The 18,379-nt window shown below is 43.9% G+C and overlaps 1 protein-coding gene across 1 annotated transcript in view; it reads right to left on the bottom strand.

Annotated features, from left to right (window-relative positions):
* Positions 1-18,379, bottom strand: part of nr1h3 (nuclear receptor subfamily 1, group H, member 3) — a 57,143-nt gene that overhangs the window by 5,899 nt on the left and 32,865 nt on the right. The window contains exon 10 of the mRNA XM_084337507.1: positions 12,190-12,284. Coding sequence (XP_084193633.1) covers positions 12,190-12,284 — 95 coding nt within the window. The remainder of the gene's footprint in view (positions 1-12,189; positions 12,285-18,379) is intronic.

Here is an 18,379-nt window from a genome sequence, read left to right as displayed (position 1 = left end):
GCCTGCACTGTGGTCGCATCAGGCAACCAATGCCGGAAATAAAGCCGTTTTGAGCAGTGTTGACCAGTTTATTAAAATGATGGGCCTTAACAGACAAGCAGGCAGAGACGACCAAGATGCAGGCCAGAATTAGCGAACTGCAGTCTCGGGAGAGACGCTACAATATAAGAATCGTTGGGATTCCTGAGGGCACAGAGGGGAACCGTCCTTCAGCGTTCATACCCGGCATATTAGGCAAAGAGGTCCTCCCTAATCCTCCACAATATTTCTGACACTGGGAATACATTCCCTGAGGTCCATATATGTCCCTAGATACCAGGAACATGCAAATAGCCTTATAGAAGTGGAGCAATCTTCCATTTACTTGGGTATGTATTTTTAGGCAAATTAAAAAAGAAATATGGCTAGGGCTTAAGGTTAAAAGCAATAAAAATAGCTGATATAATAGGGTTTCATAAGCAGAACTTTATAAATAAATAAAATGCAATGCCTATCCATTCTCTGCAAGTGAAAATGCAAGGCCATCCCACATTTTCATATACAATTCAATGGTGAGTGAGAAATGTATCTCCAGTGATAATATGCAGTACACCATCATACACAGCATAAGGGGTTTTAATTAGGGATGTCTGATATTATCAGCCTACCGATATTATCGGCCGATATTGGCATTAAAATGTGATATCGGAAATTATCGACGTCTGTTTAAAAAAAAATATATATATATATATATATTTTTTTTTACATTTATTTAACCTTTATTTATCCAGGCAAGCAAGTAAGAACACATTCTGATTTTATTTATTGTCAAAAGTATGCATAATGTTGTGTTAATTCCACGACAAGAGATATGTAATGTTAATTACCTGAAATTATTAAGTTTTTTGGGGGGGGAAGCCCTGCATATATCGGTATCGGTTGATATCGGTATCGGAAATTAAGAGTTGGACAATATCGGTATAGGTAAAAAAGCCAATATCGAACATCCCTAGTTTTAATGTGAAGGGAGAAGCCTGCATGTACAGAATGTCACTATAATCAAATACAGACACACTTGTAGGGTGACCACCTGTCCCGATAATGGGATGTTTGTCCCGCGTCCCGCTGCAACAGAACAATGTCCCGCATTTCAAAGATCATGGTAAAAACAATAATAATTATTATTTTAAACATGTTTTAAAGGGGAACTATTTTACTATTCCTAGCACTATTTGGGCAACTTTACACAATTCCTGTGAGTCTATTGAAGACATCTGTACGGTTCTTTAAAAAAAAATGCATTGGTTTATATTTCTAATCAAGTACTCAAAACCATCATTTTTCAGCCTCCGGATTTCAGGCTGTTATGGCCTGGCTCCGCCCATAAGCACTTTGAGTGACACTGACAGTCAGTCCACACAGTCTGAGTGAGTGAGTGAGTGAGTGAGTGAGTGAGTGAGTGAGTGAGTGAGTGAGTGAGTGAGTGAGTGAGTGAGTGAGTGAGTGAGTGAGTGAGTGAGTGAGTGAGTGAGTGAGTGTGAGAGTGAGTGTGAGAGTGAGTGTGAGTGTGAGAGTGAGAGTGAGAGTGAGAGTGAGAGAGAGAGAGAGAGAGAGAGAAAAAAATAACTGTGTAAACACTGCGTGTCTCCCGGGAGAGGTAGCCGGGAGAGGAGAGGGAGCCGGGAGACACGCAGAGTGTTTACAGTACGTTCTCTCTCGGTCGGGAGCATGGGCTGTGGCGCAGCGCGGTGGTGGACTATGAGGCGCCGTTTGGGACAAAAGCCTGGCTAATACAGGATACAGCCTATCCAGTTATCCTGCGTGACCCAGTTGGTCCACGAGAGAGGGCCAGTTGGTGCGCCGATTGGGACAAAAGCCTGTCGAATACAGACACCGAGGTCCAGTTGGTCCACCACCGTGGGTCTATCTCTCTCTCGCTCAGCTGGCAGCTAGAGGGGGGCGGGCGTTATTATGCAAATGAGGACCATCTGACGTCCAGAATACGCTAATTTTCAGATGACTCACTTGAGGGAGGGACATTATTGTGAGATGAGAATTGGAAGAATGTGCCAAATCGAGAATTAGAGACATAGATCCTATTACTATAAGTCCACATAGCTAGAAAATGACCCTAAACACTGGAAAAGGTCATTTATAAGATAGTTCCCCTTTAAATGTTGTTCATTTAATGCCTCGCTCAAATTACCCTCTTATATTTAGCTGTCAGTCCGAGCTGCAGTGTGTCAGTGTCACTCGAGTCAGAAGAAACACGCACCTCTAACCCCCTCCTCCACCGACCCCTCTGCCGGCGAACACGCATCTCTACCCCCCTCCTCCGCCGACCCCTCTGCCGGTGAACACGCACCTCTACCACCCAATTGCCGTATTTATGCATTGACTTTAATAAACGGCACGGCACGGCGGCTAAGTGGCGCAGTGGGCAAGGCGCTCGCCACTAACGCAGGAGATGCTGGGTTCGAGCCCAGCTCTCGGCGTTGCTTTCGGCTTGGCTGGTCGTTCATACTAATACAATTGGCAGTATTAGGGGGTGGGAAAGCCGGTGGGTGGGGATCGGACGTTGTGGACAGCGACTCCTACAGGTCGGTTGGTGCGCCTGTACAGCAGAATCAGGAAGCAACGGGGGCAGCGTGAGCCTCCCATGCATTACTCCTCGCCACTGAGAGATTGCGCTGTACAGGTGAAAAGATGCGACAGCTGCCTCCTCGTGTACCGGAAGGGACACATGATGCAAGGCTTGGTCCACATTGCAGCCGACCAGTGGGAGGCATGGTCTAACAACGTTCGAGACAGGGGAGGGTAGAATTGGATAATACGAAATTGGGATGGGAGAAAAAAAATTGAAAAATGGGGAGAAAAAGTAGATAAAAAAAAGAAAGAAAAACGGCACGGCTCAAATACTTGACATACCGGAAAGACAGTTGCGCTGTCTTTAAACCGCTAATAATACTCCATGACTCCGGCGAGACACGGACCTTGCATCGGGGGATGATGATGAGCCGCCAAGGCACCGCCACCATGAGCCAGCGAGGGGCCGAAGCTGTCCAGAAAACCGTGAGAGAAGCTCGCCACCTCGCCCGCCACTGCCCCCATCACTCACAGACACCGGGTCCGGTAGAGCCGGTATAGGCTACAGAGTGGAGAGAGAGCCTCGCCGAGCCAGCCAGCCAGGGCACGTTAAATAAATCGTGAGGGGAAAGAAAAAAAATGGTTAAACGCAGGCTGTGTGTTCTCAGTGAGAAGATCCTCCCGCAGCGGTGCTTATTTTCACAAATCCCGGTGCTAGGTGAAGCATCTACATCTACAGTTTAATAAGATTAATAACAATGTGCTATATATAGCCTACCGTCCGCGTTGAATATGAAATAAAGGCATTTAAATAATAAATAAGTCTTAAATTTTAATTAGCAATTAAAAAACAAAAAACAAAACATATTCTTTTCCCTCACCTACGTGTCCCGCAAAAGCAGTACTGCTGTCCTGCGACTGAACAATTTTGACCTGGTCACCCTATAGTAGATTGTACAATGGCCGTCCTACTGGAAGTAGAATCATGATTTATTTCTTTACTTTCAACTTTTTAGAAAGGTGTTCCAAATTGGAAATTGACCATGTATGTTCTTAAAAAAAGGAAAATGGGAATCATTGGAATGTCTAATATAGTGTCAATGTATGTCAAAATTGAAACACTATATGTATATGACTCTGTACATAAATATCACTATAACCCTGTACATACATATCACAATTTTATTTCAATCCTTTATTTATACTTGAATGGCAACAGAGTTTCCCTCATTTACACTGATGGGCTATAACTGTATAAACACTATAACCCTGTACATACGTACCGTTACTTTTTACACCCGTCAAGATCCATATACCTGACCAGCCAAGTGGTTTACATTTTTATAACATTTAAAAAATATTTGTATATCTTATTTGATCCCTTGCCATGTTGGACTATGACAAAGTAATTTCCCCTGAGGGATAATAAAGTTATTCTCATCTTATCTTGTGTGAGTATGATGTCTGAGAAGTGCACAATCATACACACAGTTTGATACCCTCATAGTGACATCCTTGATTCTACATTTATTTATTTGCACCTGTGACCATCAAATTTGCCAATCCCTGATCTAGACTGTGTTGTTTGGTGGGTATTTTCCTAGCAAATAAGAAGTGGTCTACATAGTTGTGCTACTGTAAAAACACAATGGGCCTCATTCACCAATACTCTCTTAACTCTTGTATTTTTCTTATATTTTTTCTTAACTGTCTGTTAAGAGAAAAATAAGAAAAGCCACCGCCGCATTCATCAACCCGTTCTTAACCTCTTCCACCTGAGCCTATTTTCTGAAAATCCACCTAAAATAAATGGAAAAGTAAATGGAAGATTGCTCCACTTCTACAAGGTCCATTTGCATGTTCTTGGTATCTAGGGACATCTATGGACCTCAGTGAATGTATTCCCAGTGTCAGAAATATTGTGTCTATTACTAGGCTTGCTTAAATTGTGATGAAACAAAGGAGAATATGAATAATGACTTTGCATATTTGACAGTGAATAAAAATGACCAGACATAAACTGCCACTGAGCTCGTCCAGCACCTTCTTGAGATCACGTGTACAAAAAGATCTAAGGAAATTAATAAAGGGAAGATGATTAAACAGAAGGTTTTGTAGATACAGTACTGAATTCTGCAATCCGGACCCATGCAATTTGAAATATTATTATAGAATATAGAATATGATGAGGGCGGTCAGGTGGCGTAACGGAGATTGCGTTTGTCACCAAACCCCTGAGCGGCTAGATTCGCCTGTTCGAATCCAGCTCACAGCTCCGGGGTTGTCACCAGCTTGGCTGGCCGTTCACACTAATACAATTGGCAGTATTAGAGGGTGGGAGAAGATGGCGGGGTGGGTCCGGGTCGTTGTAAACAGCGACTCCTACAGTTCGGTCGGGGCGCCTGCTAAGCGCGGATAGGACTTGAGTGGGATAGTGTGATCCTTCCACACGCTACGCCCTCTCAATGAGAATCCGCGCTGCCAGGTGAAAAGAAGCGGACTGGCTGGATGTGTGTCGGAGGAAGCACGTGATAGCCTCCACTCTCCCAGACCGACTGTGGGGGGTAAGTGGCATAACGACTAACATTGGGATGGGAGAAAATCGGAGGAAAATGGAGGGGGAAAAAGATCAATAAAAAAAAATAATAATATAGAATATGAGGCCTATAAATTACCTTATTATAGCGATGTTGCACATCTATGGATCGGGCCAAATCTACTTGTTCCAATGACAGAGTTCAATTTGGATTTAGTATCACCAGGCGTGCATGAATAACAGAATGAAATCTACTGTAAATACAGCTTTTTATTTTTGCGACAGGTCCGCCATTTTGAATCCGTTTGAAACGCAGATTGTTGCTAAATGTTCACAGAAGGGAGACACTAACTACGCTCCAACCTATGCCAAAAATAACGTTCAGTTTTGTGGTATATAATGCAGAGAAATACAAAAAATTCAACGCTCATTGAAAGCCCCGTCTTTCCTTCATCATAATGACTACAGCAAAATGGCCGCTCGGATTTATTTCCGGTCGAAATTCGCGATCTATTGAAAACAATTCCTGAACTCATATTTCATTAATAACACTTTAACCTATTGGTAAACAAACGTATTGCTGAAAATATACACTATGACTGCTGTTGTGACATGGTTAGGATGTTTACTGTTGGATACATTTGAAAAAAGAAATTAACATTATGTCATACAGTCTAGAGAGAATGATTTATGGCGTGATGTCATTTGCGGTCCGGTACCGGACGGGTGGAAGAGGTTAAAGTAGGTTGGGAAATACCTGACATTTCACCTCTCTCTCTCTCAGGGCTGTACACTGCGACGAGATGGTCGCGAATTGCCCCTTTAATTGGCCGTTGCGATTGGTAAATATTATCTGGGGGCGGGCTTGCGAGTAGTGCTTTCAAGCCTTGCATTCGCATTTCACTCCTAAATTATCCAAGGCGTGTGATGACGCCACTCACGCGAGCTAAGCAGTGAGCACTCAACAGGTATGATCAGCGGGAACAATCGACTGAGCACTCACTCTGATAGACTGGCTGACTGTCTGATTTAGCTATGAAGAAAAGTAAAGTTAGTATTGCTTCATATTTTCGACGCGTTCGACCTCCTATAGTGAGCCGAACTGAACTGAACTCAGACACACGGAGAGAGCTGCGGCGTCTGCTGCTCCTCCCGCACCCGTGGCTGTTGTAAACACTAGTCTCTAGTGGGACACTGGGACCTCGGTGAGCCTGCCAGCCGGCTAGCTACTGATATCAACAAATGCGCCTCCAGCAAGTCTAGTAGTGCATGATAGCTCGCGTTAGCTTACTGTTCAAAACGAAACGTCCCATTAAACTAAATAGTTCAGATAGCTCCTGATATCAATGTCTTATAACACTGAGTCGATGCGTATTCGAGCTGAGGGCACGCTGAATATAGTCAATAGGGTCCAGCTGCAGCGCCGGAGAATCCTGGCCGTAGCTGGAGGCTACAGTATAGGGTCCAGCTGCAGCTCCGGAGAATCCTGGCCGTAGCTGGAGGCTACTCGAGTACACACAGACAGTGGAGCTGGTTGCATATAGCGAGCATTTTGACTTGTTGCGTGGTGGCGATGTCTCGCAGATAATACAACTACAAGTATGATTATATAATATATATATTTTATTAAAAAAAGAATTTATATAAAATAATTTTTTTTCTTTTTTTTAAATAAAAAACAATCGATATAAATAATGGTAAAATTGTTATTTAAAAATGTTCCCCTAAAAAATATTTTTTGCCCCTAAATTTCTCATTTAGGGGCAAGTGTGCCCCTAGTGAAAAAGCTTAGCGTACAGCCCTGTCTCTGAAAGGTCCCTGTGGCTAAAACCCTGAGGGCGCTTGTAGGTGTGGAGGCAGAGGATTTGACTGGCGTGTGTTGTGTCTGAGTTGAGGCTCCAGAGTATTGCATACATCTAAAAGGACCGTCCTTGGCAATCTGAAACGGCTAAGCAGCCACTCATCTGGCTCTGCAAATAGATCTAGACAATCTCTAAATATGCGTTCTATGCGTACGGCCTGGGCGGCCAGAGCATCTATCTATATAATCCATTTCAGAAGCAGTACGCACGCAATAAGTTCTGAGTTTCTTTAAAGTCGTATTTGGGGGCAATTGACCAATTGTAGGCTTTTTTTTCTTTTTCTTATCTGGGTAAGAGTGCTCTCGACCACTCTTAAAATTTGGTCTTGCCTAAGAGAAAAGCAAAAACATTGCTGAATCCCAGGCAAGAACAAAATAAGAAAAAATCCCAGTTAAGAACAAAATAAGAGTCTGTTCTTATATCGCTTCGTGAATGAGGCCCATTGTTCTACTTTGTGACCTTGTCCATCTTTAATTGATAGCATTTGGTACATGTTCAACACCTGTAGTCACAATAACTAAAATATAGTTGACCCCAACACTGACCTAATGTCCCTGTTGTAATAATGGCACAGCATGAACCGTCCAACCCCAAGGTGGTTCTCAACCCATTTGATGCAGCAGCATTATTATACAATAATTGCTTGTAAATGTGTAGAATGATCGTAAAATATGTGATGGCAAAATATGAGCAGCTGCCGACTAAAGCCTCCGTTCAGGTATAATAATTAGCTGGGGGTGTTGTTTCCCGCCGGGAGATATGGGAGGACGGACCGGACGTTAGGTTGTCGTGAAGCGAGCGTATTAGCAGGTAGCTGTGTTGTGCATTACGAGGGAAGTATTAACCTGTAAAACCCATATTGAGCTGGAATTAAACCCCCATATACGAATACAACCTCTCCTCATTCTTCCTGACATTACTGCATGACTGATCGCTACAATACGTTCACTACCACCGATTGGACAAGTATTGTTATGAGAGAGAATGTTTTTTTTCACGGAAGACGCCTGTTCTGTTCTCAACCATAATTTTCTTTGGACAATAAACCTTACAAACTACATCAGCTGCAGCCTGGACATTAAACTCTGTCAACATCCACAACTTCTTTTGTTATCCGAGTATAAAAACATCTAGTAGGTGCATCGTGGCGCATTGTCAATTTATTAGTTAATGACAAGCGGCCACTAAACCTTAAGTTCACCCGGGGAGCTCCAGTAGCTCACCGCATATCTCGGCGCTATTTCTGCGTTGGGGAAAACCGTGCTCGTCACGGATCTGGGGGACACGAGTTCGATTCCCGGACCCGCCGTCATTTCTCAGAATGTCTTCCCCTGCTCTACATCCCGTTTCAACCTGTTTCTGTCGGTCATACTTGACCAGAAAAGCGATAAACTCTATAAAAAAAAAGTAAAAAAAAAAAAAAATAACTTAAGTTCACCAACTAACGTTATTTATTTAAAGGAGACATGCATTATAAATGAAATTTTTTTGTGTTTAGCATGGTTTTATAGTAATAGGGGTTAGTATCGATGGGTCTGTGTCTCTAATTACCATATTGACTCATCAGTCTAGTCTCGAGTTCACGAGATCTTCCCTCACTCAACTAAGCTGTTCTGATTTGATGGTTTCGCTGACGTGAATATGGCACTGATTTGCATAACTAACGCCCCCCCCCCCTCTATGGTTGACAGCGACAGCAGAGCGAGTGGAATTATCCTCACTTCCTCAAACAGAGCGAGGCAGACAACAAGCGAGTGAGAGAGAGAGGGAGAGAGAGAGATAGAGAGGGAGGAAGAGAGAGAGAGATAGAGAGGGAGGGAGAGAGAGAAGAGCTTCTGTCGGGGAAACAAACCGTGCACGAGGAAGCAGCAGTAGCACATACTCATTTACACACAACCTGGGCTGGACCTCGTGCGGGGAAGCAGCAGTAGCACATGCTCATTTACACACAACCTGGACCTCACGGGGAAGCAGCAGTAGCACATGCTCATTTACACACAACCTGGACCTCACGGGGAAGCAGCAGTAGCACATACTCATTTACACACAACCTGGACCTCGCGCGTGAACACTTAAGGTAACTAACTTGCGTTCAGCGTTTCGTTCAGCGTTTTTCTGATTGGCCACGACGCCCGCGTAACGTAACTAGCTAGCTATTCATATCAATCGAAATAACGTTCATCTCCGATATTTAAACATGGTCCCCAAAATGAATGGAAGCGAATGAGGAGCCTGAGACCTGGGAGGAATGGGGGTGTTGCAGCGTTGGGGATGTTTAAAAAAATATAATTTAATATATAATATAATAATTTGTGCTTCACCTAAAAAATGTCAGCAGCCTCCACTGATGTACAGTGATTCAAACCCCCTCAATGTGCAGTTTCTGACAGCTGTGCTGTGTTGTCACGTGAAATAACATTGTAATGTAGTTAATCAATCATGTAACCTACTGTACCTGTGCTTTTACTGTACCTCTGCTTTGGCCTACAGCAAAGCAGGTAATGTAGTTAATCAATCAATCATGTAACCTACTGTACCTCTGCTTTGGCTGGCCTACAGCATAGCAGGTAATGTAGTTAATCAATCAATCATGTAACCTACTGTACCTCTGCGCTGGCTTGCACGTTGTAATGTAGTTAATCAATCAAACATGTAACCTACTGTACCTGTGCTTTTACTGTACCTCTGCTTTGGCCTACAGCACAGCAGGTAATGTAGTTAATCAATCAATCATGTAACCTACTGTACCTCTGCTTTGGCTGGCCTACAGCACAGCAGGTAATGTAGTTAATCAATCAATCATGTAACCTACTGTACATCTGCGCTGGCTTGCACGTTGTAATGTAGTTAATCAATCAAACATGTAACCTACTGTACCTGTGCTTTTACTGTACCTCTGCTTTGGCCTACAGCACAGCAGGTAATGTAGTTAATCAGTCAGCAGCCTCCACTGATGTACAGTGATTCAAACCCCCTCAATGTGCAGTTTCTGACAGCTGTGCTGTGTTGTCACGCAAAATAACATTATGAATAAAAACGCGAAATAACATTATATAACGTTGCGTTATATAACGTTACAATGTACAGTTTCTAGTTAATCAGTCAGCAGCCTCCACTGATTTACAGTGATTCAAACTAGAGATGTTCCGATACCATTTTTTCCTTTCCGATCCGATTCCGATACCTAAGCTTTGGGTATCGGCCGATACCGATACTTATCCGATACCAGTGCATACATATTAAAAAAAAAAAAAAAAAATACTGTTTTATATATACTGTTTTTTAGTAATAACTAGAAAGTAATGGTATTTATTCAACAACAGGTGATTGTATAGATTTGTATTAGTATCATTAATCAATGAGTATGGGGCTTCAGCACTGCAGATATACCCTACTCCAATGATCCACACGGACATTATACGTTGCTGCACTCGCTACCCACTGGCTCTGCAGATATACCCTACTCAGTCTGTCTACAAGGCTCCGTTTCAGTAGCAGTCGGATCTGTTGTGATTTTTGCACAATAAATATTCAACATTCTCTTTTGAGACTCCGCCTCAGACTCTTATCATTTGGCACTAAAAGCTAAACATTGTCACCAATATGGCTGTCCGCAACATGTCATTAATTGTGTACGCGAGCGAGGTGGTCTCAATGACGACGTCAACGCAAGCTAGGTTAGCATAGCATGAGCTGCCGGTATATGAAAAGACTGTAACGTTACTGGTGACATTGTGATTTAACGAATACTCCTTTGCCAACTTGCTGTACTTTGCTTGCAGGTCTGCAGCCATTATTGCTGGATTATGAATAGCCCCAACTTTAGCCAAGGTAATGTTAAAGCTAGCTTTCGGTTAGCTGTTCAATGCTAATAACACCAGCCACCAAGCGAACCCATGAGCTCCCCGTCAACACCGCTCTGTCGGGACGATGACATTTAAGAAAGTATCTGCTGTTAAAATGACAAATGGCATTGACACTTTAATCGATTAAGCACACGTTTGTTTTATAATGCTTACTCAACAGACCGCAGTGTTGTTGATAAATTACGTCATATGGTATCGGAGCGCAGCATTAGAGGGTACTCGCCGATACCGATACCAGCATTTTAGGCAGTATCGGCGGCTTTTCCGATACTGGTATCGGTATCGGAACAACTCTAATTCAAACCCCCTCAATGTAGTTTCTGACAGCTGGGCTGTGTTGTCACGCGAAATAACGTTATGAGTGAATCTGGTAGTTGTTTTGATAAATATGTTGTCGTGTATTCTAGCGATTCGAACATAACATTTCCGCGAGCAGCAGCCTATTTCCGCAAGTGCCGCGGCAGGCGGCGTGGATAAGGGGGCGTGCTAGCGCGCGGTCACGTGGGCGTCGTGGCCAATCAGAGAAACGCTGAACACAAGTTAGTTACCTTAAGTGTTCACACGGACCTCACGGGGAAGCAGCAGTAGCACATACTCATTTACACACACAACCGGGACCTCGCGGGGAAGCAGTGGAGAGATAACTTTATGCTCCGTGTGTGTGTCCCTCCCTCCCTCCTTCCCTCCCTCCATCTCTCTCTCTATGCCAGTCGCAGACTGTGTGGATGACTGTCACTCAAAGTGCTTATGGGCGGAGCCAGGCCAGCAGAGCCTGAAATCCAAAGGGAGAAAAATTTGGCTTTTGAGTACTTGATTAGAAATATAAAACAATGAATTTTTTGGAAAAAACCTTACAGATGTGTTCAATAGACTCACAGGAATTGTGCGTTGCCTAAATAGTGCAAGGAATAGCAATGCATGTCCCCTTTAAATTGTTCCTGTTAATAATAATTAACATAAGTAGCATGGTAATATTACGTAGATTATTGATCAATGAATGTATTGATAAATTAATTTATATTACAAATGATACACCAGTAGAAGTCATGTTATTCCCTCATTGTCCTTGCTGTGTCGCCTGCCGTCGCCTAAAAAAATAGGAGTTGCTGTGCGATCGAAAAAAAGTCTCATTCATAACAATGGACGCGATACAATTCTGTCGGTCGCCTCGCTTAAAAAGTCGGTCGCCTGGCAAAAATTGCCCGCCGTGTGCGTTGGACTTAAGGAGCCAAAATTATTAACTTTGATTGGGGAAATAAAAGGCTAGTTCTATCACATTTTAATATCATGGGGAAATTATAGGCTGGTTCCATCATATTTTAATGAAGAAAACGTAATGTTTGTCATAGGTTAGACTTACATTTGGTCTCTTTATCATGATGAAAGAGCGAAGTGCGTCCACATAGGGTTGCTGCAGTCTCTCCACCAGATCATGATCCTGCACATTCGGACGATCTGGAAAACAATGTTACCAGAAGTCAGATGCCACAGAGAATAAAAATATCTGTTCTCCTCAGGGCTGGGAGGTATACCATATATATTAACTCATTGACTGCCATGCTGTTTTCCCATCTTTACTCCCTGGCGCCAGCGTTTCAGACCGTTTTGACGATGTTTGTAGACCCACCATATATTCTATATTATAGCTATGTATACATACTATGCTTCATTTGAAATACTTATATTTATACTCCCAACAGGGAACAAACTGTTTATTTCTACATACATCCGTCCGTTCCTGCACAATCCCAGGCTAAAGAGTGTTAGTTTCCAAAAAATCCATGCTCATTTTCTAGTGAGAGAGACATTGCATGTTTTGTGAAGCATGTGCAGTTTGTGCTTGTTGCTCGACACTTACATTTCCAGATCAAAGGGCTCATGCCTCATGTTGATACATATTATTGTTCTATTCACAAAACCACCATGGGTAATCTTACCCGATTCTCGACTTGGCATCCATTCCGGCTAATCTGGGTCTGACTCGGTAATCTTGCTGTCTGTGTCACTGAACATTTCAGTGAGATATATGGGCTCTGGACGTGCTGTTGAGACTACTGCGGCGTGGTGAGACGCTCTGAACAGATAACGTTACATCCTCGGCCAGTTTGGCTTTAGTATTTTTCTGATTGACCAGAACTGTGGACTCCAACTCTGGTGAAAACGCACCGTCTGGATAGTCGTCACCTTGTTTTTCCTCTTCATAATAATCTCCAATCGTTCGCTACACATGGATCACTATTGCCGCCACCTCTCTCACAAACAGTTTGCTGTTCAGAGTTCATGGGAGACAGGAAACTGGCCCAGATGTAGTCAAAAGGTATGCGACACTGCCACCTATCGGGATTCGGTCGTTATCACAGTGTTACCACATCCATACACAAGGTGCGGGAGTGTGTCTAGTATCATAATAAAAAAATACATAAAACGAATATACTTGTTTTTGGCGTTCAACGCATGGGCGCAAAAAACCGAATATACTTGTTATTGGCAGTCAATGAGTTAAGGCAGTGGTTCCCAACCTGTGGTCCTTAGGGGATTCACTAGAAGTTAGCTCAATGAGAATATATAAGAGTGACTATTCTGATCATAGGTTTTACTTTCTCCACTGTTATCCACTCAACTAATTGTGGATTTAAATCCTACTCAACAAAACAAATCTGTTCAGTTTTGAACGGTTGGGGATCCTTGACACGAAAACTGTTGAAAACCACTTCGGGTTGGCAATCGAACCTTAAAGGCCAACTTGCAGGTTAAACCCTACTCTTCAGTTATGGGTAGTTTACATCATTGGTATCTAATTTCATTTTTTATTTATTTTTTTCCATTTGACGCCGGAAATGCCACTCAGAAAGGGTTAAAAAGGTCCACGCACAAATAACATGCACGGAGCAAATCTAAAAGCGTATCAGACGCTAGCAGGGCCGTGACGTCGCTTCAGGCAACTTATGCCTTATGCCCGTCCGGGTCATAGTACTACTGGCTATATGGCTCTGGCTAACGTTACCCCGCTAACGTTAGCATTATGCACTCCAGCAGGTATTGCACTCCATTAGAAATGGTGTAGTTTCTTTTCAGGGCCGATCTGAGCCGTGCGGGCGGGGTTTAAAAACTCACACGAGGCAGACGATGGCAACGATGGCATGGAACAGTAACCCCGCCCGCCCGTTCATGTGTAACGCTTGGTAATGTGGGACGGACCTCCATGAGCAGTATTTGGAATGGTGATCAGATAATTGGATTATTTATTTTGCATTACATCAGATACCAGGTAAGGACTCTATATATAAAATCTTGCGTTGATCTGATATTTCTTTCCACCGCGATCGCGGCTGTGTGTGTGTGTGGCTGTGTGCCGTTGGGTGCAGGAGGAGACTGAGGGAGCCTCGCGCTACGAGGGCCATCTCATTCTTGCATGAGGAAGGATAATAATGATAATCTAGAGTTGATTTCAGGAAGATTCGATAATCAGGCGAAAAATGACAACGTGTTTAGTGTATTCCACTAAAGGGCTATTATCGCATCTTTTCCTGGGATTACTAAGAATCACCAAAACTATATTCATATTCAAAACGGTACAAAGCGGAAATGTACGGATGAAAAAACAATCCGTTTTGTACATGTTGACTGGAAGCAACTGACTGACAATCGACGGGTGTATTAGACCCATAGCTATAATATAAGATATATTTTAAGCACTTGCAGTGCTGGCGTAATAGCGCCCTCTGGCGCCCCGACCCGTGGCGCAGAATGAGTTAATACCTTTTGAGCACCAACCGAACGACATCCGTAGCACAGAGTATCGAAAGGTGATTTATTTTTCTTCTCGTCCGTCATGTCCTTTCTTCCACTGACTTGCTGAGTGTTCTCAATGCCTTATTCAATATTTTTTGGTTTGGCTAATATAATAACAAAACGTTATATTGATAACAAAATGTTAAGAAAACTCACTACATTGCCATGTGAAAGTCACATAAGCACTCACACAGCCCATCATCAATGTCCAATAACAATGTGCATCAGCACTACCCTACACTGAAGCTAGGAGTGGGAGAAAATCAACAGAACGATATATCTATAATATGATGATTTTATATTAAATGTTTGTGTTAATTACAGCATCATGAAAAAATAGCAATACCTTGTCTTATAGGGACTGCTACCTTATCACTTCATTGAGATATACTCAGGGATTAAAGCAAAAAAAAAATCTCCTGACTGAACTTTTTTTCTGGCCAAGTCATATTCTTATTTGAACCTCCACTGTATTTAATAGCGTTAGCGTTTTAAGGGAGCCTACTTGTAGAGCCTACTGTCCTGACTGTGACTATAGACCCTACTGTTGTGTGCTGGAGAGCGTGAATGCAAGTCTTGTGGCTAGCTTCTGATTGATGGCGAGCTAGCACCCTTTTCCCATTACTTTGAACCATGAACTAAACGGCTTGTTATCATACAAACAAGGGACTAAACACGTTTCGCAATTATGCCACAACAACAATGGACAGTCTCCTCCCCACCATTTGTATATATATTTTTTACCACCCACTCACTCACCCCCTCCTAATGTACAGTCTCCTCCTCATCATATGTATATATTTACTGTTAGGATCTCTGGGTAACAGTACTGTATATTTGCATATCGTATGTGACAAATGTAACAGTACTATTACTATATACCTGTAAGAGTGTAAGGCATGTATGTCCCTATGTCATAAATGTCATGATGTCATGTATGTTGTGTATGTCATAAATGTCACTATGAATTGAAAATGGGGGACCCTGATGATGTAAACAAGACAAACGCCTTTCTCTGGTCTGCATCCCCTTAACAATTGTGTGTATTGCTACTGGATTTACACGATCCAGAGTGAATGAAAACTTTATTTAATACACGAGACCCTCTTCTTGGGACCAAGTAAGGTTGTCGATAATCCAATGTACAGTTACAACCCCCCCCCCATCCCACCCACCCAACCACCTCCAATGTACAGTTTCTTCGTCAAATGTATATACTATTTTTAGACTATTTTTGTATCACAAACAATAGGCTACTGTATTTGTAAATCTGGTATGTCATAAATGTATAGATGTAGCAGTATTGTCTATCTGTATGTCATGTGTGTCATATATGTTATGATGAATTGAAAATGGGGGACCCTGATGTAAACAAGACGAAAGTCTTTCTCTGGTCTGCATCCCCTTAACAACTGTGTGTATTGAGCTGTACTGTATTGTGCAATCTGTTAATAACAATCAATCAATATTTAACAGATTGCAAAATGGGTACAATACAGTACAGCTCAATACACACAATTGTTAAGGGGATGCAGACCAGAGAAAGACGTTCGTCTTGTTTACATCAGGGTCCCCCGTTTTCAATTCATAGTGACATACATGACATACAGGTATATAGTAATGTTACATTTGTGACATATATGATATGCAAATATACAGTACTGTTACCCAGAGATCTCCCGGACAAATGGGAGAAAGACGTTTATTGAGCTTAAAAACAATTGATAACGCAAATAACGTTCTGATTAACAAAGACATTCGTTGGGTTCCGGTTCCGGGTCGGAAGGATGTGAACGTCTCTGAGCCACGCTGCCGCTCCCAAACTTTTATTTTACTTTAAAAAGCCTTTTTTTATTTTCAAGATGATTGAACCACTAATATACAACATCCGTATCTAAGACTGTACTATTCGACCCAAAAAGGAAAAAGAATAACGAGCGTGATGACTGCACGAGTCTTGAGAAGCGAGGCCGCCCCTGTGGATGGGGCTACCATGGCTAAGCTAATGGAGGAGCTCAAACAGGCCTTCACCACGGAGTTCAGAACGTTTGCTGCCTCGCTCGAGTCTAGACTCGACGGCTTCCAGCAGGAGATCGCAGACCATACCCAACGCTTGACCTCCGTGGAGGACGGCATGGATAGGTGGTCGGATAGGATGGCGGAGCTAGAAGTAAGATGCACAGCTCAGGATATAGTCACCGACAAGCTAAGAAACAAGCTAATTGATGTTGAGTCACGTAGTCGGCGTTCTAACATACGCATCCTGGGCCTGGACGAATCCCTGCACAGCAACCGTCCCAGTGTCTTTTTCGCGGAGGTCCTGGTGGAAATCATGGGGAAAGATGTCCTCGCTACACCACCGGAGCTTGACCGATGCCACAGGACGCTAACACCCAGACCAGCACCAGGCTCCAGGCCTAGGGCCGTAATTGCCCGCTTACATCACTACAAGATCAAAGAGACTATTATCCTGGAAGCTCGCAAGAGGAGAGGGAATCTGACATACAGAGGGAAACCAGTCGCTATCTTCGAAGATTATCCCCCCGAGGTGGTCGAGCAACGATCACAATACCGAGATGTCATGGGGCCCCTGTACAAGCGCGGATTTAAACCATCGCTCCAGTTCCCTGCGAGGCTAATCATCCGAACCAAGGAGGGCAGGCTGCATCTACCATCGCCCAAGGACGCCGTGGACTTCCTGAGGACCCGGCCCAGAGGGACCTCGACACCGGTTTCGCCAGGGCGAGACGCAGACCCGACACCGGCTTCACCAGGGCGAGACGCGGGCATGACGCTGGCTCCACCGGGGCGAGACGCGGACCCGACACCGGCTTCACCAGGGCGAGACGCGGGCCTGATGCTGGCTCCACCGGGGCGAGACGCGGACCCGACATCAGCTTCACCGGGGCGAGACGCGGACCCGACGCTGGCTCCACCGGAGCTGAACGCGGACCCGACACCGGCCTCATCAGATCCTGACGTGGTAGTAGCGATGGACCGTTAGCATACTGCTACGGCTATCACACAGAAAGGGGTCGCATTTGGTATCTTATTACATATGTGAGTATGGATGAATACTTGACATTAGGCCTCGCCTGGAAAGTTATCTTTTTATTTTTCTCTCGCTATCTGACATAAGGGGAGGAGGGGGACAAGTATGTTGTATATGACTGTTGTACTGTTGCACGACCATAGCCACGGGCTAGGTTGCGAACTGTTAACGTTTCGGAAGGAGCGGGACCTATTCTATTCCGTTTCGGATATTTCTGCCACGCTTATAACTTTTGCGCGATATACCAGCTCCCGGCCATGTTTTTGATCATTGCCACCGGGATGCATTTACTGTTGATTACACGTCGAGCGAGATGGGGTCTCGTGGCTGCGCCACCTGTTGGACTCTCAACCGGTTCATGCAACCCGCATGGCTCCCATTAATGTTTGCTGCTGACAATGTGCTCGCGGGAGCGGCGGGCGGCCCCCGGCACAGCGCCCTCCTCTGGTGGGGAGGTATAACTGTGTAGGGTCGAACCAGCGTCAGGGGAGATAACAGTCTCGCGGACAGGGTATCGCCCCCTCCCGGCCTGGTGGAGGTACTGCGCGCCTGTTTTGTCGCAGCATGCCTGGCAGATACACCCCCCCCCTTTTACCGACAGTTCTGGGTTCCAGCCGTTGACCTTACTATTGGCTTATGGTTCAATTTGATTTTTTCTTGTTTGCTTTACACTCTGAGGCACTTTTGTATACAGGGAAATGTGGCA

This window comes from Notolepis coatsorum (assembly GCF_963971535.1).
Source record: "Notolepis coatsorum genome assembly, chromosome: 20".
In the NCBI taxonomy this organism is placed as follows: domain Eukaryota; kingdom Metazoa; phylum Chordata; class Actinopteri; order Aulopiformes; family Paralepididae; genus Notolepis; species Notolepis coatsorum.
This window is presented reverse-complemented; position numbering and strand designations above follow the sequence as displayed.